We start from the raw sequence: 24242 nt of genomic DNA on the forward strand, positions 1-24242 counted from the left end.
AATCCTACCCCTCCTGGGCCCAGAGGAGGGCTCCCCCTCCCATGGAATTTTTCCGTCCTCCCCTTCAATCACCTCTGTCTGGTGGAGAGGACCCCTGGATGCTGGGACTAGGGCAGTGCCGGGGGAGGGGCAGTGAGCAGTGGGGCAGACTTGCCACAAGGGCCTCTAACTGGAGGCCTTTAAATACCCCTCATTGTTCTTTCTGCCTCAGTGTGTTTAGGGAGGAGCACGTGGCTTGGCTACCTAGCAGAACTCATGTTCGGAATTGTGAACATATTAAAAAAGTCAAGCTAGATTTGAAAACAGCCAGCTCTAAGCTCTTTAGATTTGTGAGATGAAAAAACAACTCCCAAAAGACCCTTTTACAAAATATTCTTTTTTTCCCCCACTTTTTATTTGGAAACAAACCCAAATTTAAAGTTGCAAGAAATGTACGATGAATCCCAATCTGCCCTTCACCTAGACTCAGTATTTACCTATTTTGTCATATTTTCTTTTGTCTCCACATACATTATTATCATCACTCTTCTTGTTGCTACTGAAACACTTATGTGTACCTTGCAGACATCATGACCTTTTACCCCCAAATCCCCAGCCTGGATCTTTTATGAACAAGCATACTCCCTCGCCAAAAATGTTATATTTTGAGGTAGAATAGGAGAGGGGGGGGGTCTATTGAAGCCTTTATAACTGAAGTCTGGGCCAGTCCAGAGTGCCGAGTGGCGGGCCCCACCACCGGTCTGGAGGGCTTTATTGTTGCCATAAAACATATTTTTTCCATGTTCTCTTTAGACACATGAAATGAAGTCTGCATTCCCAAGATCTGGCTTGTGGCTTTAAAATAAAAAATATTTTTACAGTATTCTTTTTGGAGGGATGAAAGCATGCATTTTATTAACATTTCTCAAACTCTTTTTTAGGTTTTAGGCTGACAGCATCCAGCCTTCGACTGCTGCAATCGAAATAGTGTACATGCCTTTTGAGAACTTATACCTTTCAGTTAACCAAATGGGAAAATCTTCCTTTCTTCCGTGAATCATCAGCTCTCTGATGGAGAACTTTAACATTCCCGTGTCTGATCAGCAGAGTAGGGTGACAGGGAGATAATATGGCTTATCCTACCTAACGCGTCAATGAGTTTGGCAAGCAGTTTTCTGGGGGTTTTGCTCATGGGTGGTTTGGGTCTCATTCATGATGTTCTATAGAGACCTGGCCCAGCGTAGCGGCCGGCCGAGGGATGCCCGGGAAGGGGTATAAATAGCGTCCTGCCCACTCTGGCCACCCCAAGATGCGCCCACGCCCCGTCACCCTCCCCAGCTGTGTCACAGCGCTCACAGAGCCCAGGGCACTCTAAGGGGCAGCCCAGTTTTCCCAGCTAAGAACCCAAAGGACTTGCTCAGAGCTGGAATTCGGCGAAGCAACTTGCTCCAACACGTCAAATCTGCCGCATCCCCAGCACCCCACCCTCCTGCCTCTGCGCTCGCCACCCACACCGGCAACCCCAACTTGAGGACTCCCCGCCCTCACCGCGCTGACAGTCTCAATCCTCACCCCTCGGATGCGAGGAAGTGTCTTTGCATCAGAACAAGCCTGGAGAGGCGAGGCCACCAGTGACTCCCAGCGGCCGCACAGGGCGCTGCGCCCCGCTCGCCCGGGCCTCTCCCCCCCACCCCTCCCCTCCCTTCCCCTGCCCTGCGTCCGCCCCGCCGCCCCCGCGCCGCCTCCTGCGCCTGGGCTGGAGGCGGATTCCTCTCTCCGGGTTTTCGAAGCGCCTTTCCGAAACCTCCTCCCCCAGCCCAGAGAGGGAGAGAGATCCCGGGCGCAATTGCTCCCCGGAGCGGCCGAGGGGCGCGCGGGGAGAGGCCTGCGCCGGGGTACTTTCAAACTGAGGCGCGCGCACACCCACCCACCCAGACACACACGCGCGCGGGTGCGCGCGCACACGCGCGCGCACACACACACACACACACACACGCCCATTTATATAGGCGGTGGCGGCGGCAGCGGCCGGGGCGGCGGCGGCGGCGAGCGCAGGAATGATGGAGCTGAGCCAGCCGACCCGGGTTGGAAGCAAGTGAGGAGAGCCAAGGCGCGCCCCGGGATTTCTGTGCCCCGCGCTTGTCATCCTCCTCAGGGAACGGTGCACGCGGAGGAGGAGCGGCTGGACTGATTTGCTAAGGGGAGGGCGGGGACGAGGAGGAGGCCAGGTGAGCGAGGAGCCCCCTGCGTATCCGGACTCCCCGAACGCGCCTTTGCCCGACTCCTAACCCCTCTCCACCCAGGTGGGCGCGCCCGTTTCCCCGCTCGCCCGGGGCGCTTTGAGGAGACCAGAAAGTCGCGGCCCGGCTGCGCGGGATGCCTTTCGCCAAGCGGATCGTGGAGCCGCAGTGGCTGTGCCGGCAGCGACGCCCGGCGCCTGACCCGGCGGAGGACGCGAACAGAGGCAGCGCTGAACCGCCGCCGCCGCCCCTGCAGCTGCCCGGCCGACGGGACGAGGCCGTGGCGCCGGCGCCGGAGGATCCTCCCCGCGCGCCCCGCGCGCTGCCCGCGCCAACCGACCAGGCGCTGCCGCCGCACGGAGAGGCGCCCGCGGCGGGCGAGGAGAGCGCGGCAGGGGTTTTGGAGGCGGCGTCAGCGGCCGGCGAGGCGTCCTCGGCGGCGGCCGCGGCCGTGTTGCTCATGCTGGACCTGTGCGCGGTCAGCAACGCGGCGCTGGCCCGCGTCCTCCGGCAGCTCTCGGACGTGGCCCGGCACGCGTGCAGCCTCTTCCAGGAGCTCGAGAGCGACATCCAGCTCACTCACCGTCGCGTCTGGGCGCTGCAGGGCAAGCTCGGTGGCGTGCAGCGCGTGCTCGGCACGCTGGACCCCAAGCAGGAGGCAGTGCGTGAGTACCCGCGCCGTCCTCCCGCCCGCCCGGCGCTCCGCGTCGGCGCCGCACCCTCGCGCCCTCCGCGGTCGCCGCAATCCCGGCGCCGCGCCTGCTGCAGCTTTGCACCTTACGCTTGCCTCCCCTGAGACCCACCCCAGGCCTCCCGGAGTTCGGGGCAGGGACGCAGACGCGGAGGGGAGAAAGTTAAAGCGGCAGTCTCGGGACTCGAAGGCAGCCGTGGGCTGAGAGGGAGCATTTATGGGGACACAGGAGACAGAGGTGCCTGTCATTCACCTCTGGGGCTCGGTTTCTCGGTCCCTCCCCGGCGGGGCGGGAGGTTGGTGCAACTTCTGTGGTTTCCAGTAGCCCATCCCGGAGCCCTGTAGTCCCCCCACCCCCACCCCAGTGCGTGCTTGGGCCGCTCGAGGAGCAGTGAGTGTCCTCTCAGGGCTTCTGCAACGCCGTGGCGTTTTTGTCCCTCTTACTGTGACCTCACGGGCTGCACCAAGCCCCGAACTTGTGCCTTGCGTTTGTGTGCGACGTAGCGCGGCGCCATTCGCCTCCCGGAGTGAACTCCGAAGAGCTCTGCTCCAGCCTCCTGGCCTGGGAGGGGCGTGGATGGAGGAGTGTCCCCGGCCCTGGGGAGATCGATGAGACCCCTGGGCATCTCTTCTGCCCTGAACAGAACAGGGTTCCTACTAAATGGCTGTCTGTCCGAGAATCTCGGAGGGGTTTCGCCCCCCTCCCTTTCCCCCAACGTGGAATGTCGCCCACATTCACCCGTGTGTACAAGACCCCTGGACACCTTTGCTGCCCGTTAACTTCACTCTTGCGACATCCCAGGGCTCCCAATAAATGTCATTCTGGCGCTCGGGAGAGTCCCCTGGCACACGGTTGGCTAAATCGGGAGGCGTTGGAGTCATTTAGGAACAACCGGACGGTGGGCGGGGGCCGTAAGCCAGCACGCCGGTCCTTTGGCGCCTAGTCCAGCGGCTGCGACGCTCGCAGCGAAGGTGATGTCAGCGGCTCTGACTTACATAAGAAGCTTCCCCGGTTGCTGCAGCAGCTGCGCCGGTGGCGGTGGCCTCGGAGCGCACGGGGCGGGGGCGCCCTCACGGCATCCTTCCCCGGGGACTTCCGGGCACCTCAGTCCCGCAACCCGCACAGCCTCCTGACCGACCCCCCCCCCCCGCCCCGTTCGCGCACTCCCCCCTCCCAAAAAAAACCCCTCTGAACCCCGCCCGGGGAATTCACTGCTTTTCTGCAATAACAATAATAATAAGCGTAATGAATAAATGATGTGCGCGATCGGTTTTCGCAGCTATGAAAGACCCGGAGTTGGGTTAATGACTGGTTGTTTAAAAGGGCAATTCTGGGGATGAGTTCTGGAAAGAATTAGGACTGCCGTAGGCCAAGTCGTATTTTACTTCTGGGACTTGAAATGAGCGCTTTAATCCTGCCTCCTTTTTACCTCAAACCACACAGCAGGGACCGGCCCTTCACTTTCAACAGCGCTGATATCTGGGGAGTGTGGTCGGGGTGAGTGGTGATTTCACTTCAAAAGAAGTGGAGGGAAGTTTTGCAGACTGTTGAGTGGTGCATACATTTCCCGTATGTGTGTGTGTGTGTGTGTGTGTGTGTGTGACCCACTGCACCTTAAATTAGATTTCTCACAAGTGAAACTCAGCGATGGAGCAGAATGAGTCCTCTTCTCTCCTTTTTCTTCAGAGGCAGGAGTGGGTAGTTATGTACCCAGAATTTAATATAATCCTTTTCACTGTTTGGAGTACAAACTAATGGCGAATGGAGAAAAGAGGGGATTTTTGGTGTGTGCATACGATTGATGAACATATACTCTATTTGTGCATATTTATACGTGAATAAATAAATGAAGACGGAGCTCATAGAATACAAGGGTTAGACTTAAAATCTATTATTTTTACGTTTTTCAAAAACGGTATCTCCATACTTCGTGCACAGACCTCTCCTCTTGTCCAGATACATTTAGGATGGCATTGTTCCTGTTTGATGTCATAAAAGGCATTACCTTCGGGAGGAAAAGCACAGTATTATGTATCTTAATTTGGGCTTCCCAGTGTGCAGAGACGGAGGCAAGGATTTCTGTGCAAGGAGTTTATTTGAGAGGGGATCCCAGGAAGCACAGGGAGGGAGTGGGGAAGTGGGCAACTGGGGTTCAATCCAGCACACACCTCAGAAGTGTCCCACTGAGGAGTGAGGAAGCTGCAGTATTTCTCCAGCAACTTCCATCGCTCACTGATGGAGAGCACCTGGAGTATGAACTCCCTGGCTCCTGGGGCCTGCCCCCGGGGTGAGCTCAGCAGGCTCCCGGGCCAGGTAGAAAGATGCTAAAAGCCTATGGTGTGTACCGGAATGTCTGCAGGGGTTGCCTGGGGAGGGGAGAGGGGCTGTGTGTGGGTGGAGTACCCGTGGCATCTGCTACCTCATGCATCTCCCTTTAGCATTGCTCAAGGCCTCGGGGAGTTTCAAAGGGAGAGGGAGCCTGGAAGTGACCGAAGTTCTCTTTTCTCTCCCTTTGAATGTGTCTGGGTGCCTCCATACCCCCTGTATAGCCTTCCCACCCGGGTCACCATTCTCCATGCTGCTTCATCCTTGGACAGCTGCTTCCTGTTGCCCTGAGACAGGCTGGAGTGGTTTTTGCAGGGGTGACATGATCTGACACATGCTTTAGCAAAGTCGCTCCGGAGGCAAGTCCGGAGCTGGTAGACCAGTTAGACAGTGTGAGTGGTGACCGTGGCTGGGACTAGGGTGACAGTGAACAGTGCTTGGATTCTGAATTCATTTTGGAAATAGAATTGACGGGACTTACCAGTTGGTTTGGGTACAGGGTATAAGAGCAAATAATGATACTAATTGTGGATGACACCCAGTGTTGTTGTTGTTTTTGGCTTAAACAGCTCACAGAAGGTCCATTTCCAGAAATGGGTAAGGTTCGTGGAAGAGTGGATCTTTTATCTTTGGGGGTGGGGATGGAATCAGTGCTTTTCTGTTTGTGCCATGTTAACTTGAGCTGCTTATGTCTTAGACAATTAGACGTGTGAGTTCAGAACTCAAGAGAGAGGTCCAGGCTGGAGATGTAGATGTGAGATGTAAGGGTAGAGACGATACGCGAAGCCCTGGAGCTCGGGACCGTGTAGAGAGTAAAGGAAAGGGGACCAAGACTTAGCCTCGGGCAGTCCAACTTCGGAATTTTAGTACAGGAGAAGAAAGACTGAGGAAGAGCAGTGAGCAAGCTAGAAGGGAAATCAGGAGGGCATGGTATGATGGAAGCCAGGAGAAGGTGTCTCAGGAACGGAGGAGGAATCGTTTTGGTCAAATGCTTCTGAGAGGAAGATGAGCGCTGAGGCAAGGCCATTGAGCTTGGTACGTTGTCAGCAATGAGCGGCCCTGCTAAGTGCTGTTTAAGTGGAGAGGTGGAGAGGAAGGCCACATAAGAGAGGATGAAGAGAGAACAGGTATGGTATGGTCTTTTTTATTTTTACTTTTTACATCTTTATTAGGGTATAATTGCTTTACAGTGGTGTGTTAGTTTCTGCTTTATAACAAAGTGAGTCAGTTATACATATGTTCCCCTATCTCTTCCCTCTTGCGTCTCCCTCCCTCCCACCCTCCCTCTCCCACCCCTCCAGGCGGTCACAAAGCACCGAGCTGATCTCCCCGTGCTATGCGGCTGCTTCCCACTAGCTATCTACCTTACATTTGGTAGTGTATATATGGCCACTGTAGCTACTCTGTGGGTAGCTAATAAAAATCTCATTGTGGTTTTAATTTGCATTTTGCTGATGGCTTGTGAGATTGAACACCTTTTCATATATATTTTTGACCGCTTGAATATTCTCTTTTGTGAATTCCCTGTTCGAGGCCTTTACTCACTTTCCAGTAAGGTTCTTTGTATGTTTTTTTCTTGTAGGAGTTCTTTATATATTGTGTATGTGAGTTATTTGTGAGCTATAGATATTACAATTACCGTCTCTCTGTTGTGTGCCTTTTCACTCTCTTAGTGTTACCTCTTGGTGAGCAGAAGTTCTTATTTTTATGTAGTCCAACTTATGGATCCTTTTCTTTATGGTTAGTGGTCTTCGTGCTCTGTTCTGTTTGTTCTTAAATTCTTCACTGACCCCACGGTCGTGAGGATATTCTTTTATGTTCTAGAATTTTTTTTTTCTTTTGCCTTTGTCATTTAGATCCATGATTCACGTGGAATTGATATTTGCAAATAGTATGAGGTAGGGATCAAGATGCATTTTTTCCACGTGGATGCACAGTTAATCCATTGCCATGTCCTGAAAAGACCATCGTTTTCCCATCTCACTGCAGTAACACGTTTGTCATCTAGCGAGTAGATTTATTTTATTTTTAGTTAACATTTATTCAGTTCTGCTCCATGTCGGGCCCTATGCTAAGATTTTATATGAATCGTCTTATTTAATCTTCACAGTGACTCTATGAGAGTTATTTTCGTACTTTACTGAGGACTAGCAACTTGCTCTGGGGAGCAACAGCTAGAAAGTGCTGGAGCCTAGAGTTAGGGTCCAGGTCTGAGTGCACAAACTGTATTCCCAGACATCAGTCTTTTCTCCCACGCGTTGCTGCACAAATCCAGGGGCATTACGGTATTAAAATCAAGGCCCTTCTCGATACGCTTCCGTCCACTTGACATGTCCCTCCCTGCCTCCCCCACATTCCACCCCAGTCCAGTCACACTGAACTACTGGCTGTACCCCAACTTGCCAGGCTTTCTCATTCTTCGGGCCAATGTGTATACTACTCTTTTCTTCTGGAACATTTTACTGGCTCATTTCTGCTCTTTCTTTGATAATCAGTGGACACGTCATCTTCTCTGTGAAGTGGAATCTGATTCCTTGCCTGCCACCTCCCGCCTCCGAGTTTTCTAGAACCCTGTGCTAACCTTTATCTTAGCTTTTCTCCTTCTGGACAGCAGACTGTGTTGGCGCCCTGCTAGATTCCTTCAGCCCTCACCTCTCATTCTGATGGCTGCTAACTGCCAACTCCTGTGACTCTGCCTAGGGCTTTTTTTCTTTTCTGACTGATGGACCGCGCTGGGCCTCGCACACAGGGAAAGCCAGAAGTGCAAGCGAATCATTGCCTCTGAAGTAGTACTCGATCAATGATGGACGGGACGTTGGTGGACCAGTGGCCTCACTTCCTTGCGCCTTGGAGGAGAGAGCTCTGAGGCACGTTCTACACCATCTCTCAGAGTTCCCAGAGGACTGAGCCGCAGTTGCCCACAGTGGCGACTTACTTGAAAACACACTGTGTATTCACTGCCTTCTTTTCTCCGTCTCACTTCTGAGTTACCTATGGGTGCTTCCTGGGGTCGCCTCCCGCAAAAACTTCTTGCACCTGAACTTGCATTTGTACTCATCAGGTCTGGGAGAACCCATGTCAAAACAACCTGTTTAATCTTTGAACTGTGAGGACAAAGACCTAGGGCTGGGAGTGTGGTAGAGGTGACGCTTCTCATTCTTTTTCCCTAAACTCCTTCCCCAGGGGTTATTAGATTCGTCACATGGCCAAGCCCTCCAGTCGCTCTGTGCTGGGTCTGGAAATAACTTACTACCCTTGAGTGGGCTCACAGTCTAACCTCTCATTGGCGTAGGAGGAGATCGTCAGTGCTTCAGAGGTGAGAAGAGGCTGGAAAGGAGCCCAGGTCCACGATGACCAAGACACACCCCCTCAGTTCCTCAGCGTTTCCTCGGCCAGCCTTTGAGAGGACTGCTTATCGTCCTGTAGAATGGGCAAGTGATGACGGCCCCGAGAGATCCACGCTCCCTGTGTGAGATGCGCCATTTCAGCCAGAGCAGACCCAGGAACTGCTAAGCCCAGAAGTAGACTAGGAAGTTACACAGGGGGTGAATCGATCATTTGGGGTCGGTATGGCAGTGCTAATTGTGGGTTCAGCCTGATTTGGAAGGATCATCCTTTTCCTCCCCGTTCTGTTCGTTCTACCACTCACAGAAACCCTTTGCAGTCTGCTTAATGTGTTTTTAGTGGGGGTTATTTTCGTAACTGTCGTTAGGTGTCTTTTCCTCCTGGCTCTACTCAGTGAGTTCTTTTGAGGCATTATGATATCCGAATAGCTCCATTGAAAGCTGCTTTTAAACGCATCACGGAGCTACTGAGAAAAACGCAATCTTTCAAGTGTTAATAATTCATGGGTGTCATTTCCTCATAACCAGTAACAGCAGCACATTTCTTTCTGGACTTTTCTTGTTGTACTGGATTGGGTATTTATTTATTTATTTATTTAGCCGTGCCGGGTCTTAGTTGCAGCGTGCGGACTCTTAGTTGCGGCGTGCAGGATCTAGTTCCCTGACCAGGGATCAAACCTGGGCCCCCTGCATGGGGAGCGTGGAGTCTTAACCACTTGGGCCACCAGGGGAGTCCCTGGATTGGGCTTTTAAATCAAAACTACCAAACTACTTTACCTAGGAAATCCTTGAGGTTCTGTTGGGCTGACATTGCTAAGATGGTAACAATGAAGATTCCTTTCTTCCCGTTTGTGGAGGCGTTTTCCACACAATGCCATCGGGAAAGTGTAAATGCCGCATAAGTGCTCAGAAACATCTTCAGTCTCAGGGCTTCTGGTCTACGGTGGGCATCACCTTTAAGTTCCAGTCACATATGACATCTTTCCTGTTGTCCCACGTTAGCGCAAACGTCTGGAAGATCCATTGACTTCATATAATGCTTTGAATTTTTCTTTTGTGGCCGCATCCGTGCCTTGCGGGATCTTAGTTCTCTGACCAGGGATCAAACCCTGGCCCCCTGTAGTGGAAGCGCAGAGTCCTAACCACTGGACTGCCAGGTAATTCCCAACGCTTTGAAATTTTAGAACAAAGGCAGTTTTAAATGCAGTTGGGATTTTGTTTTGATAGTTCAGTTGAATTTCTTTTTACTCTAGTAAAAATCGTGAACCAAAAGATTTTGTGGGACCCTCGGTTAAAAACAATCATGGGAAGAGTGTCTCAAGACCAAACTATCAATCACAAAAATTCCTGCAAGTTCTTTTTGCATCAAGAATTCCTCATGAATCACATCTTGATAGTTAAGCGAAAACAAAAGATAATGAGGTGAGAATGGTTTCTGAATGTAAGGCTCTCATTCTAAGGTCTAAATTTGTTGAAATAAGGTTTTGGAGAGCACTCTTAACCAGACTGTAAGCCCACAAAGGGCAGAGACCCTGTCTAGCTCATCTCTGTAAATGACTAAGACAGGCAGGGTCAAGTTTTGTTTCTGACGCTAATGTCTGTCCCTCAATCTATTAATGAACATGAGAAGGTTTGAGTGTACTGAAATAGGAATCTGAGGACCTGGGCATCCGTGTGCTGAAAAATTCCTTAATTATGAAACACCCAAGTCCTTCAAAGTGAAATTAACCAAGAACAAAATGAGGTTAACAAGTGTTGGACAGTCTTGGGATCTTAGAGTTGGGAAAGACCCTAGTGTCCCTCAAATCCAGCCTCCCACTCAGGGTGAGACTCTTTTTTAAAGATGTCCCAAGTGGAAGCCCATCTAGTTTCTGTGCCCTCTGAGACTCCTAGGCGTGGCCACCCACACCCCAACTTTATTGCTGTATAGCTCCCATTCTCAAATAATCCTTATCTACACTGAGACTAAATCTGTCTTTTGGCAATGCCTGCCTTTCAGTCCTAATCTGCTGTCTGGAGCCATATGGAATCTGCTTATAATCTCTTTTCCAGGACCTCTTTAAGTGTCTAGAGGTGACTGCTATTGTCCCTTCTAAGCGTTCTTCATCCCAGGTGAAACAACTTCACTTCCTTCAACCAGGAATCTTAATGCCACATTTCCTATCCCCTTCCAATCTGGTCGCCCCCTGCCACAGGAATGGACCCATTCCTTTCTCCATCTTCACGCCCCTCCTAGGACTAAGGGGGCCCTTGTTGCCTTAACCTTTTGCACGACACCACTGGTGCGTGATTGCTCTTATAGCCCAACAAACCCCTTTCCTTTATGGTGGCAGTTCCTTTACATGAGGCTTCCTCTGTTCCATTTGTGTAGTTGGTATTTTGAACTTAAATTTCACAGGACTCCCCCATTGTCTCTGTTAAATTGAATCTTGCTTGCTTTGCTCTTTCATTTCCAGTCAGTGGCGATGGTTTACAATCTTGATTCGGTGTGTCAGCTACTGCCCACAGCGTTTTGCTCTTTGCAGACATCCTCAACATGACGCTACCCCATCACCCACGTCCTTGATAAAATTATTGTTCCGATGTACTCAAGGCCGGAGCACACTGGCAGGCGGTGCTAACAACATCCCTCCAGGCTGACGTCTATTAATCACTGTTCCTTGGGTACCATTGTTGCAGCAGCCCCGAACGCTCCCCCTACCTTCCCATTCAAACCACATTTCTCCACCTTGCCCACAAGATCTATCATCATGAGTGATTGTCAGATGGTTTGCTGAAATCAAGATACCATATGTCTGGAGCATTTCTTTGATCTCCCAGTCTAATAACCCTACTCAAAAGGGAAATGAGGTTAGTCTGGCTCACACTGGACTCACAGCCATCAGAGGGGCTATTTAAATTTCCTTGTGTATAACGGATAAAGAGTTTATTTGGGGGAACCTGCTTTGGTGTTCGCCATCGAAGGACTGTAAAGCTGGACGGCAAGGGAACTCTCTGGGTCCTAGAGTCCATTCCTCTGGCTCCAAAGTGCCTGGTTTGTCCAAGGCAGAGAATCCAAGTGCCTGTCCCTGCCTTTCTTTGAGGATACGTGGTGAGAACTTTATGTCCTTGTGCTCTGTTCCTTCAAGAAAGGTTTGGAATTCACAACCTTCGGAGTTTGCTTGGGCTCAGTTTGAGCAAGGTTGTCAGGTATCTGGTTTATCTAGTTATCGAGAGGAAGCTAGTGCGTGGTTAAGAGTACGGATGCTGAAGTTAGACCACGCGCTTCAAATCCTGGGTCCCTGGTCTTCATCTATTATGGGGTGGAGATAAAAACAGTACCTGCTACATTAGTTTGTTGACAGGGCCAAAGGAGTCAGGTTGAGCGCTCAGGCACTTAGAGCTGCGCCTGGTACATGGTGAGCCCCTGGTAATTATTGGCTGTTATTTTATTGGTACTATAATTGGATCATGCAGAGTGGGAGGCCTGTGTTAATTTTTTCCAAGCAGGTGTAAACCTGTACCTGAATCTGTGAAATGCTGGGTCAGGGGGAAGGAGACAGCTGACCAAGCAGTTCTCTGTCCCTCTGTGTGGTCAGACGGCTATTAAGATCTCTGTGTTCTTTGTGGCCTCTTTTTTTTTTTGTTTGTTTTTGCGGTACGCGGGCCTCTCACTGTTGTGGCCTCTCCCGCCGCGGAGCGCAGGCTCCGGACGCGCAGGCCCAGCGGCCATGGCTCACGGGCCCAGCCGCTCCGCGGCATGTGGGATCTTCCCGGACCGGGGCACGAACCCGCGTCCCCTGCGTCGGCAGGCGGACTCTCAACCACTGCGCCACCAGGGAAGCCCTCCGTGGCCTCTTTTTGTTATGCAGAGAGGTATCAAAATAAAATGACCAATGATCTTAGCATCCAGGGTCATTCATTTATTGTATTCCAGGCACTCTTCTAGGCCCTTGAGTTTCACCAGTGAACAAAAAGTTCCAAACAGTTTACAGAGGAGAGAGAGAAACCATAAACAACAAACCTAGTGTTACTTGTAAGGAGTACAAAGCACGTTAGCAGGTGTTAAGTGTTATGGGCGAAAAGCAACTAGCGCAGGATGAGGGCGGTCCAGAGGACTGGAGTGAGGTTGCCGTTTTCAGTGGGGCGGTCAGGTGGGCCTCATTGAGGAAACGGCATTTGAGTGAAGATTGGGAAAAGGTGAGGGAGTTAATGAGGTAGTGCGCTGGAGGACGTGTTTCGGCAGAGGAAACCGGAGATCCTGCCAAGGCCCTGAGCTGAGAGCGTGCCTGGTGTGGTGGAGCGCTGGTAAGGAGGCCAGTGTGGTGGCTTTGGGGCATGCAGGGAGGAGAGTGGGAGGAGAGGAGGCCGGGGAGGGGGGCTGGACGACGGCCCGGCGGGGTAGAGTGTAGTAGGCCATCGTGAGTGAGGACTCTGCCCTTTGCTCTGAGTGAAGTGGGGACTCACTGGACGGTTTCAAGCCTAGCAGTAACATGATTGACTTCTTAGAGGTTAAAAGGATCACTTTGGCTACTCGGTCAAGGAGTGACTGTGGGAGAGGCAGGGGTAGAAGCAGACAGACCCAGTCCGAGGCTGTCCTGGTGAGAGACAGTGGTAGTTTGGTGGAAGTAATGAGAAGCGGTTGGATCCAGCTTAGAGCTGTTGGCATCTTTTGTTTCATGTTCGGGGCTGGGCACCTCGGCCCACACAGAAGGGCATAAAATTGAAAAGGAAAGGACCTCCCCACCCCTTACTCTGCCGGACTTGCTCCAAGGGAAGCCATGTTATAACGTTTCACGCTCCTGCTAGGAGGAGCGAAAGCAAATTCTCACACGTGTCTAATGCGTTTTGCAAAGCCAGTTCTTTATTTTTACTTTTTTTTTTACATCTTTATTGGAGTATAATTGCTTTACAATGGTGCGCTAGTTTCTGCTTTATAACAAAGTGAATCAGTTATACATATACATATGTTCCCATATCTCTTCCCTGCAAAGCCACTTCTAAACGTCGAGGCAGGCACTTCTCTGAGAGCCTTGTTGATTAATCTTATTTTGCTGTCTCAGGGCAATCGAAAAGGTGTCCTAACAATAGTCCTTTTACAACAGAAACTAACACAACATTGTAAAGCAATTATACTCCAATAAAGATGTTTTTAAAAAGTCCATGTATAATTTGCAGTGAAATGTACAGCTCTCAAGTGTGTAGTTTTGTGAGTTTTAACAACCGTATTCACCTGTGTAACCGACCCTCCTATTAAGATGGCGACTCTTCCGTCTCTTCAGAGAGAGAGTACTCTTTTGAGTACTAACTGTTAGAAAACAGTTTTTGAACTCTGGTGCCCTCACACCAGCCCCTGTCAGGCGTGTTGTATGAATGTGGGCGTGGAAGATAAGAATTCCACAGAAACTTCGGGACCATCCAGTAGGATCAGGCTAAGAACTAGCGATTCCATGTTTGAGATTTGCAAGGGAGCAAACTTCCAGTTATAACATAAAAGTCCTGGGGATGTAATGCACAGCATGGTGAGTATAGTCAATAATAACGTACATTTGAAAGTTGCTAAGAGGGTAGATCTTCAAAGTTCTCATCACAAGAAAAAAAAATTGTCACTGTAAGATAGTGGATGTTAAGTAGGCTTCTTGTAGCAGTCATTGCACACCTGAAACTAATACAATGTATGGCAGTTGTATCCCAATTAAAAAAAGACAAAGAAAAAAAACAGATTTCTAACACAAACTGGGACAGTGGAGTTTCCTCACTTTGGTCTGATGGCGCTGACTGTTTATAACATCTTGGTGCCGAGCTCTAGGGAGAGCACCGCTTGACACAAGGATAAGAATCTGGCCTCAGAGGCCCCAGGGGTAACTTAGAAGTAGGAGTTTTTCTAAGATAAAGCTAAAATAACATTTAAAAAGAGGCGGGAAGAGAAAGAACGTATTACTCTTAAGCAAACTTGTAAGTAGCAGGGAATGCTGATTTGTAACTGTTTTCAGCTGATGCTTGAAGCCTGGCTGGAGGATGAAGAAAGTTGTTTAAAATGTGATTTCTAATTATTATATCTAAGTGCATTTAGATTTGTGGAATAAGAAGCCCCACTCTGGAGTTCAGCTACTCTTGATTTTTACTACTAGACAACTGAGGGAGGAAAGAAGTAGGAGCTATGAGGAAGGATGACAGCCAGTGAGACAGTGTTCATTAGATTATAATATCAATATTTATGTTTCTCTCCAAAGTGCATCTGGACTCTGTTCCTCGAGCCTGGGTTTATATGTATATATTTTAACATCTTTATTGGAGTATAATTGCTTTACAGTGGTGTGTTAGTTTCTGCTTTGTAACAAAGTGAATCAGCTATACCTATACGTATGTCCCCATATCCCCTCCCTCTTGCGTCTCCCTCCCTCCCACCCTCCCACCCTCCCTATCCCACCCCTCTAGGTGGACACAAAGCACCGAGCTGATCTCCCTGTGCTATGCGGCTGCTTCCCACTATGGATTTATATTTTAATAATACGAGTAAAGCTGTATTTTCCATGTGAATTTCGCATCAAAGTTCTGCTGCCTCAGCCAGCCCCCTCCTCGCCCCTGAAGTGCTCCCATTTACAAGATGGTACATGTTTATTGAGACTTTGATTCTAGGGATGAACTTTGGGGGCGGGGAGAGTGCAGCATGAATAAATAGCACAGAAATCCTTTTCCATGTGAGAGTCATGGGGCTTTCTGCTTCATAAATAGGAGAGAAGGATGCTTCAAAGTTTGGGGCAGTGTTGGGGGAAAGTGGGCAAACCAAGAAGAGACACCGGGAAGGCTGTCGTGGAAGGCTTTCGGAGAGTTTCACTTGGGTTAAATGCCTTCAGTGTGAGAGAAGAGATTTTGGAGCCTTGCTCAGGTATCAGATGTCACTAGAGCTCATCTGGCAAAGTTTGAGCTTTCGCTAATTAAAACTAATCCAGTTGCACGAAGGAAAATATATTGCATAAGGTTGCTGCTTGTGTGGCTTTATTTTAACCCTTTCCCCGTAGCCTAGGACCGGGCGAATCTCAGGCTGGTGTTAGGGTGGGAGGTGATAGTGAGAAATGAGATTCACTTACACACTCATTTGAGTAAAGACAGTGAGAGGTGTAGCCTATTAAGAGTATTGGCTGGTCAAGGTCAATTTGGAAGCCCTTTTGGGTTTTCTTGATTGATTTGCCGATTCACAGTTTTTAACAGCTGTTGAGTGAGAAGGAAAATTTAAAACAAAACAAAACAAAACCCAAACCAAAGAGACACCCTCCTTTACTTCTCAGGTTGGACTTTCTTTCCAAGTTGCTCTGTATACTTTTCTGTGGCCTGTTCACCTTGGTTGGATCAAGCCCCCTTTAGGAAGCTTGGGTTCAAGGTTTGTACCCTGAGGGTCTGGGATTTTTTGTCAATGATCACAGGCTGTGTTCCTAATCGCAGTTGCCTTTCTAGTGAAAGGCCTTTGATTCTCTCAGTTCTGATACTTGCCAGCTATTGCAACCTTGGACAAATTTGTAGCCTTTTTGTCTTAGTTTCCTTATCTGTGAAATGGGGATAGTGTTAGGACTCACCACAGAGAATGGTTGTGAAGACTGAGCGAATCAATCCATAGACGGGTCCAGCCGTGTGTGACTATTTTTGTTGTTGTTTTATCATTATTATTATCAGGGGGCTTGGGTAAAGGAAACAGATGTGAAAATGGATAATACCCAGCCCCTGTCGCTCCTCAACCAGCATAAATATTCTGGCTGGCTGGATGCAGGGTGCAAATGAGAGCAGAAGAATCTCAGCCCGCTTTCTGGCTTGGCTAGCCTAACTCATGTCATGGGATACTGCAAGGACAATTTAGCGTCGGCTGCCATTACACCTTCATTGTTTTGGGGGACGTGGACTTGTGCCGATGGCGGGGGAGGCCCGGCTGAGGACGTGTACCATTGTGGAAGTGGTGCTGAGTGCAGACACCCGTGCCCTCACTTTCTGGGACTGTCTGTATCATGTCCGGTAATGACTTGCTTTGCCCTTTCCCCCCTGGGCAACACAGACTACATTTCCCAGCCTCCCTTGCATTTAGGTGGGACCATGTAACTGAGTTCTGTCCAATGGAATGTGAGAGGAATAATTGCTCTCCTCTGGGATGGGCGTATAAAAGCTCCTACCTGATCCTCTGCAGTTTATTTCCTCCCCGCTGTGCTGGTTGCATGCAGAGGACCCAGCAGAGGACTCCAAGGCCCTGAAGGATGGTAGAGCCACCAGACAGAAGGAGCCTGAGTCCCAGGATCATCACATAAAAGGCTGTCTGCCGCCACCTGATTGGCTTTCACATAAGGGAGAAGTAAACTTTCCTTGTGAGGTTTAGAGGATATTTGTTACAGCAGTTAGCTGACCCTGACTAACGTAGAGATACAGCACAGGGAGAAAAAACGACTGGTTTTCCTGAAAATGAACAGGTGACGAAAGTACTCCAGAGTACTTTCACGGAATAAAAGGGGCTCTAAATATAGAGTCTTTTCCCCTGAGACACATAAAGAGTTTCTGTGTGTGCCCAGAGCAGTGTAACAGCTTTCCTCAAGTAAGCAAATGGAAATGAAGACTTGTTAACAGAGTTCTGGTTTCTAGAGAAATGTTGCTACCTGTAACCAACAGAATTCATTCCTATTCATTCTCTTTCTCTCCCACCATATAAAAACGACATACGCATATTTAATTATAACACAAAGCAATGTGCACAAGTTATAAATGTACAGCTCAATGAATCTTTACGCATTGAACGTACCTCTTTAACCAGCACCTGGAATAAGAAACAGCATTCACAGCCCTCTGGAAATCCTGCCAGTTCCTTTCCAAGCATGCCCCCCGCTCCCCACCTAGTTGGCCATTATCCTGACTTCTAACAGTCTGTTTTGGTCTGTTGTGTCGTCATCCAGTATGTGCTTTTTTATATATGGATTTTTTTGTCTGCTCAAAATTATATCTGTGTGACCCATCTATGTTGTATGTAAGTGTCGTTCGTTTATTTTCGTTGCTGTATAGTATTCCTTTGTATGACTGTACCGTGATTTATTTGTCCATTCTGTTGTTGATGGGCATTTGGATAGTTTCCTGTTTGGGTTATTCTGAATAATGCTGCGACGAACATTCTAGTTCCTATCTTCTGGTGAACGTACCTACGCTTTTCTTTTGAGTGAAAACTCCCTGCCTTGTAGTTTTACAAAACTCTCTTCCTCAGTAAGGTGTTTCAAGGCTCTGACAGCGACTGTTCTTATTCCTCGCCGTCTCTTGGCTTCTAGGCTAAGCAAAAGTTTCGTTCTGCTTTTCTGGAATGGAAAGATGATGACTGATCTGTAATGGCAAAGTTTGGGCGTCTAAAATGAAGGAAATGTGATTTACTTCAAAGGACCTTGTTTCCGCCTCTTTTTATATTAAAGCATAGCCATGGAGCCTTTTGATTCTCAGACGAGGGCTGTTCACAGAGCTGTGTTTCAGATCGCTTGGAAACCCCTTGTAATCGGAGTTTGCCATTGGAATCTTTACTGGCGCCGCTTCAGCTCTTCCTCTGTGAGAAGGAGAATCCTTTTGGATTTTCAGATCGCTTCCTTCCCTTGGGGAGGGAATGGAGGACAAATCGAGTGATGAGTCCTCTAATCCCTTGGAGGGATTAGCTTTAGAGCTGTCGGGAGTTGCCTCCTCTATTTGCCCCTACTGTCAAGATTTTATGCAAAATCTAGGCAAAGCAGAACATTTCCTCAGGAGGGCAAGAGGCAACGAAGAGTGGAAAGCCTTTCTGTCCCCCTGAGAGGGTTTCTTCTCGTGGCTCTGCTTTCAGGGCCTTGGATATCTGATCCACAAAGTAGCAACCCGGACTAGACGGAACTTTGTGGATTCTGGGGGTTGAAAAGGCGTCAAGCAGGTTCTAAAAAGCCACCCACCGGACTTTCCTTCAAACCTCCGACACAGGCTCAGCTTCCCAGACGCCACTGCTGAGGCTAGAAGTCCTGGACTCAGTGAGTAGTGTAACCCCCGTAACCCCACCCCAGCCCCCCAGGCTTCCTCACTCTTTGGTTTGAAATGACCAAGACTGGAGAATTGAGGCCCGACTGTTTGAGTCTGAGCCTTTTCCTTCAAGCCTCCTGGAAATATCCGAAACATCTTGGGGGCTCCAGCAGCCGTACGGCCGCCTGGTGTTTCGATGGAACGTTTGGTTCCTTTGGGTGTGAAAGTGTGTGAAGCCTTTACAGTTTAGTCTGACAAATGGCTGTGAAAAGGCCCCGGGGACCCCTGCTGCCGAGTGACACACAGCTGAGCCTTTGAAAGGGGGGGCGGTTTATGATAAATTTGAACATGGTTTTCAGCTTCACTGTACTTTGCGATATTCCTTCTCCCAGCTAGAGGATAAGTGAGCTGATTCTTTCCATGGGGGAACTGCTTTGGACCGTTAACCCAGATTTTCTTCAAATGCAGAGAAGACTGTAACTGACTTTTGGCTTTTAAAAGCTGGAGGCCTGATGAGACGGCTCTGTGAGGTCAGAAGTTGCAGCTGGGGCCAGGGTATGCTCTTCTCTACAAACCAGGTGTGAAATGCGAAAGAGATTTATGCAGAATAAGGGGCCTTTAAAAACCCAGATTTACTCTGAGGACCTGGGTAGCTCTTGCTTAAATCCACTGCTTGGCTCGAGTTGCCCTTCTCTTCTGGGGGGGCCCCAGCCGAAACCAGGGCCTACAATTACTTCTTCACCCCTGAAATTTTTTTTGTGTGGCCAGCCCTGCCCCTAGTTTTTAGAAAATGGCTGAAGTTTTGCATGAGCTGACTGTCATCAAGGAGATTCTTCTGGACCTGTTGAGGCGGACATCAGGCAAATTCGCGGGCACACTCACGTTTCCTTTACATTTGTTGTGTGACTGCTTTCTGCTAGTACATGTTATTCATGTTATTTCACAAGCCCCTCAGAATGCTGTGATGGAAATGTGATTTTTTTTTGTAGATGAGGAAACGGAGGCTCTCCTGGTGGCTCTAAGAGCACACTGCTTAAAAGGGCCTCAGCCAGGATCCAGACATGGCTCTCTGTCTTCAGCTTTGGTCCTCTGTTTACCCTGCCCAGCTCCTTATCGCCACTGAGATAGCCTTCCGCCTCCAGTTTATGATGGGGAAGCAGAGGCATAAAAAAAAAAAAAAAAGACATACGGACGATGTCCAGGTGGGACCTTGGATGCTCAGAAGGGCTGGGATTGGGACGTCTGGACAGAAAGGTTCACGAATCAAGGAGTACCAGCCATGCATCTGATGGCAGGCATATGGCTTTGTTGGATGTTAGCACGTGTGATGGGGCCAGGCAGTGGCTACGTGTCTGGCTGTAACTGGTTGTTTGATGGTAACTTAGTAGATTGGGTAAAATAAGGCATTGGCTGTAGCAGGAGTCATCTTCTATATCAAGGCCTTTACTCCCTGGACCCAAAAGATTGCCCTCCTGGATACACGGGATTCTTTCCTAGCTCGGTGGTTGCCTATTTGTATTCTATAGTGTTGCTTGAAGGTGGGTGTAAATTAACTGTGAGTGACCTCAATTCAGATAACTAATCAAGCCAAAATAAAATAAGTTGCCATTTTTCTCATTTATTCAAGTAGGCCAAAATGAAATACTGATAATGGTCAGGTTTGGGGTGGGAATGAGGATGGGGTGGGTATAAGGGTACTTTCAGACGCTGCTGATGGAAGTGTGAATTGGTATCATTTCCAGACACTGCTGACAGAAGTGTGGAATTGGTGTAAATTTTCTAGTAAGCAGTGGGCCTTTACGAAATTAATATACAAAAACACCGTATGCAAGAGACGTCACTGAGAAAATAAGTATCTAAGTAAAAGAATGTATAGATGCCTCAGTGTTGCTTATAATTAAGAATTATTGGAAATACATTAAATGATTAGCAATAGAAAATTGATCAAACAAACAACATTACTATACATTAGTACAGCAAACAACATGACTACATGCTGGAATGGTGAAATAGTCTACTGCCATTAAAATGATACAAATAGATATTGATTAACTCAAAATTGTGTTTATGTTATATTCCAAAGTTAAAAACTTACTACTAATTAGTATGCAGATTATTGCATGTTCATTAAGAAGATGTAAGAATATAGGGAAAAAACGTCTGGAAGGATATATACCAAATCAGTACTTTTTTTTTTTCTCACTGTTGTGGCCTCTCCCATTGCGGGGCAGAGGCTCCGGACGCGCAGGCTCAGCAGCCAGGGCTCACGGGCCCAGCTGCTCCGTGGCATGTGGGATCTTCCCGGACCGGGACACGAACCCAGGTCCCCTGCATTGGCAGGCGGACTCTCAGCCGCTGCGCCACCAGGGAAGCCCCCAAATCAGTACTTTTAAAACATGTTTTGACCATGATCCACAGTGAGAAATATGTTTTACATTTGTGATCCAGTAGATGCCTGTAGCTGAGACAATAGTTTTAGCAACAATACTACTTTTCTCTATGTAATGCGTTCTGATATATTTATTTTTTTCTTTCTTTACTATATTATTCTATCTTTCCCTCCTGTATTTTACTTTATTCCAATTCTATTCCTCTTATCCTTTTCTCTGTTTCATTTTTTAAGATGCTGGTCATGACCCACTAAGTTGATTTCATGATTTCCTAATGGGCCACAAGCCATAGTTTGAAAAACACTGCTCTGGAATGTTAACAGTGGTGATCTCTGGCAGGTGGGATTATACTAGATAACTTTTTTTTTCTTTTTGAGAAGGGAGGTCCTTTTTGCTTTTCCATGTTACTTATGTAATACAAAGGCTAATGAAAATTTTAAATTGACAACGATTCCATTGAAAAACAAATTGATACCCTGCAACTTTTAAGGAATGTATTGATTGTATAAAATAAGATGCCTACTCTACACCATAATTATTGGGCATGCAGAGTATTCTGGGGACCTTAAAGAACTTTACGGCAGGACAAATATATCCACTGAGGCACAGAGTTTAAATAATAGAATAACAAGACAGTGAAACGTGGCCTTATCTCTTCAAACTCAAAAGGTCACCAGGCATCCCTGCTTACTGTTTTACCCCAGTGATGTTGCATCAGTTCTCTGGGATTTATTTCTATTTCTGTTCCAGATTGCACTTTGTTATGCTCATTCCCCACCTTAAAAGAAATAGATATTAAATTCATCAGACTACTTTCTGGCCAGATTATCTTGGCTTACAGCACTGTCAAACTTAGCATCCTTTAAAGCTAAAGATGATTTTAAATAGTCATTAAGAACTTAGAGCAGGAAGCAGAAGCTTTAAAGGAGGACAGGAAGAATCCCTGGCCTGAGTCAATGCACTTCCCTGTGGGCTTCCTGCTCTCGACACACAGCTGGAAATCTGTAGACCCACCTGCATCATGGCCGCTCAACCAAAGTGGGTAGCATACGAAGTGAGCTTTCGCTGGGAAGACAGTGGACAAGTGGGGCAGAGATTTCTGCAGAAGGTTCTGTTTATGTAGGGCACAAGTAAGTCTTTGGGCATGTGTGCGAACTGCCAAGTCGGGGAGGGTGATCCATACGGTTGGGGCTGGGGAGAGGCTGGCTGACATTTGCAGAGTTGGGGGCCTGAGAGATGCTTCCTGACCTTGAAAGGAATTGATAGGAAATCTGAGAAAATAACTGGGGTTGCTTTCCAAGAGGTACTAATTTAGTTACCGTTGTTTCAGACTGTGCCAAGAGCAGTCTGACAATGCTAAAAAGGTTATTGGGAAAAAAAAAAAAAAAAAAAAAGGTTATTGGGAGCCTGGACTTCCACTGAGGGAGAAGGCTAACATTCATTCTGTCTCTGAAAGATTGTGAATAACGTGTCAAAGTTATTCATGTACTCATTTATTATCCGATGAATTATCGAATCATGTAGTCATTTGTCTATTCATTCATTCTTCCATCCATCCATCCATCCATATATCCACCCACCTACTGATCCATTTATCTAAGCATCCAGTTACATGGCCAGATGCTTTGTACTGTGGGGCAAGCAGCAAGCATGGGGGTAGGGAAGGAACTCCAAAAGGGGGAAGAGCAGTCTGTGTAGTTGAGTTGCTCACAGTCTGGCAGAGCAGACAGACAAGTAAACAACTAATTCCCACATAGTGTGGGCAATGCTACCAGAGGGGCCAGCCTGGCTTGATTCATGCAAAATTAAGTCTCCCCTTCTGGCCTGGACTCACGGAATGTTAGCCCGAGAGAAGCCTTAGGAAAACTGAATGGCACAATGCTTTCCAGACTTTATCCACAGAGTTCTGGGGTGCCACTTCAGGGAGTGGAGGTGGGAGAAAGAGGGGGGAGTTAGAGGGAAGCTGAAAAGATGGGGTTTAGCTTCTTTGAGAACCAGGGCAGGTCCTTTTTTTATCTGTTTCATATATTGAGGTTCCTTGGAGAGTATCACTTGAGGAAGGGCCTTGTCTGCTTAACGATGTTTGCAAAACACTGGGCCAGTCCACCATCTTTCCTTGTGTCTCTGGTTTAGAAACTGAGGCCCAAAAGGGTGGAGTGACTAATCCAAGGTTAAAGAATTGGTTAGTTAACAATCCAGGAATAGACCTGGGCTTCTAATTTATGTGGGCATAAATACATTACTTCAGTTAGCTTCTGCTTTGTAACAGATAACCCCCGAACTTAGTAGCTTAAAACAACCACTACTTAGGCCATAATTCTGTGAGTTGGCAATTTGGGCTAGACTCAGCTGGGATCGTTCTTCTGGTCTCAGCTGAGCTCACTCATGTCTGTGATGAGCTGCTGATCCACTGGCAAGTCACGGTCGAACAGGCCAGTCTAAGATGGCCTTCCGTCCAAGGGATGGCTGGGAATTGGCTGGGGTAAGCAGGTAACTGAGTCCGGAATCTCTCATGATCAGGATTCCAGCAGGGAAATATCCATAACCTCTTGAGGCCTAGGCTTAGGGCTGGTCAAAGCAAACCACAGGACCAACTCAGACTCAGGAGGTGGAGAAAGAGGCTCTACTTCTTCACTGGAGAATTGTTAAGAGTTGTGGTTACAGGAAGGAAAGAATCATTGCCCTTTTTGCTATCTACCACAAGAATACTGAGTTATTACCGTGTCTTCTCTTCTTAATTTGGGCATTGGAAAAATGTGTGTTTGAAAATACTATCTAGGGCTTCCCTGGTGGCGCAGTCGTTGAGAGTCCGCCTGCCGATGCAGGGGACGCGGGTTCGCGCCCTGGTCCGGGAAGATCCCACATGCCGCTCACGGGAGCGGCTGGGCCCGTGAGCCATGGCCGCTGAGCCTGCGCTTCCGGAGCCTGTGCTCCGCAACGGGAGAGGCCACAACAGTGAGAGGCCCGCGTACCGCAAAAAAAAAAAAAAAAAAAAGAAAATACTATGTAGTTCCAAAGCCATCTTTATAAGAAGACCATAGTCATGACTCTTTCTATATGCTGTGAGGCCTCTTGCTTACTTGAGTGTTTGAGACAGGTGGTATTTACTGCTTGTAGTAAGGGACGTTGTACCCTAAGAACATCCCTACCTTAATCCCAGTCACAGTCTTTGCATCAACAGCCCTTTCCATGGAAAGGACCCTTCAGCTCTTGGTTACTGTGATTCTCATCATTTCCATAAATATTTACTGAGTGACTCCTATGTAGCAGACACATGACTAGATATTGAGGATATAAATG

At 48.3% G+C, this 24242-nt stretch overlaps 1 protein-coding gene across 2 annotated transcripts in view; it reads left to right on the forward strand.

Annotated features, from left to right (window-relative positions):
* The first annotated feature begins 1999 nt into the window (after window positions 1-1999).
* The window catches only part of NHS (NHS actin remodeling regulator), a 340931-nt gene continuing 318688 nt past the window's right edge, over window positions 2000-24242 (forward strand). The window contains exons 1-2 of one of the 2 annotated variants that reach the window (XM_032618769.1): window positions 2000-2207; window positions 2283-2884. In XM_032618769.1, coding sequence (XP_032474660.1) covers window positions 2356-2884 — 529 coding nt within the window. In that variant the 5' untranslated portion in view covers window positions 2000-2207; window positions 2283-2355. Of the gene's footprint in view, window positions 2885-24242 lie in introns of both variants that reach the window. The other variant, XM_032618770.1, reaches the window with a different exon arrangement.

Source organism: Phocoena sinus, chromosome X (genome assembly GCF_008692025.1).
Source record: "Phocoena sinus isolate mPhoSin1 chromosome X, mPhoSin1.pri, whole genome shotgun sequence".
NCBI lineage: Eukaryota > Metazoa > Chordata > Mammalia > Artiodactyla > Phocoenidae > Phocoena > Phocoena sinus.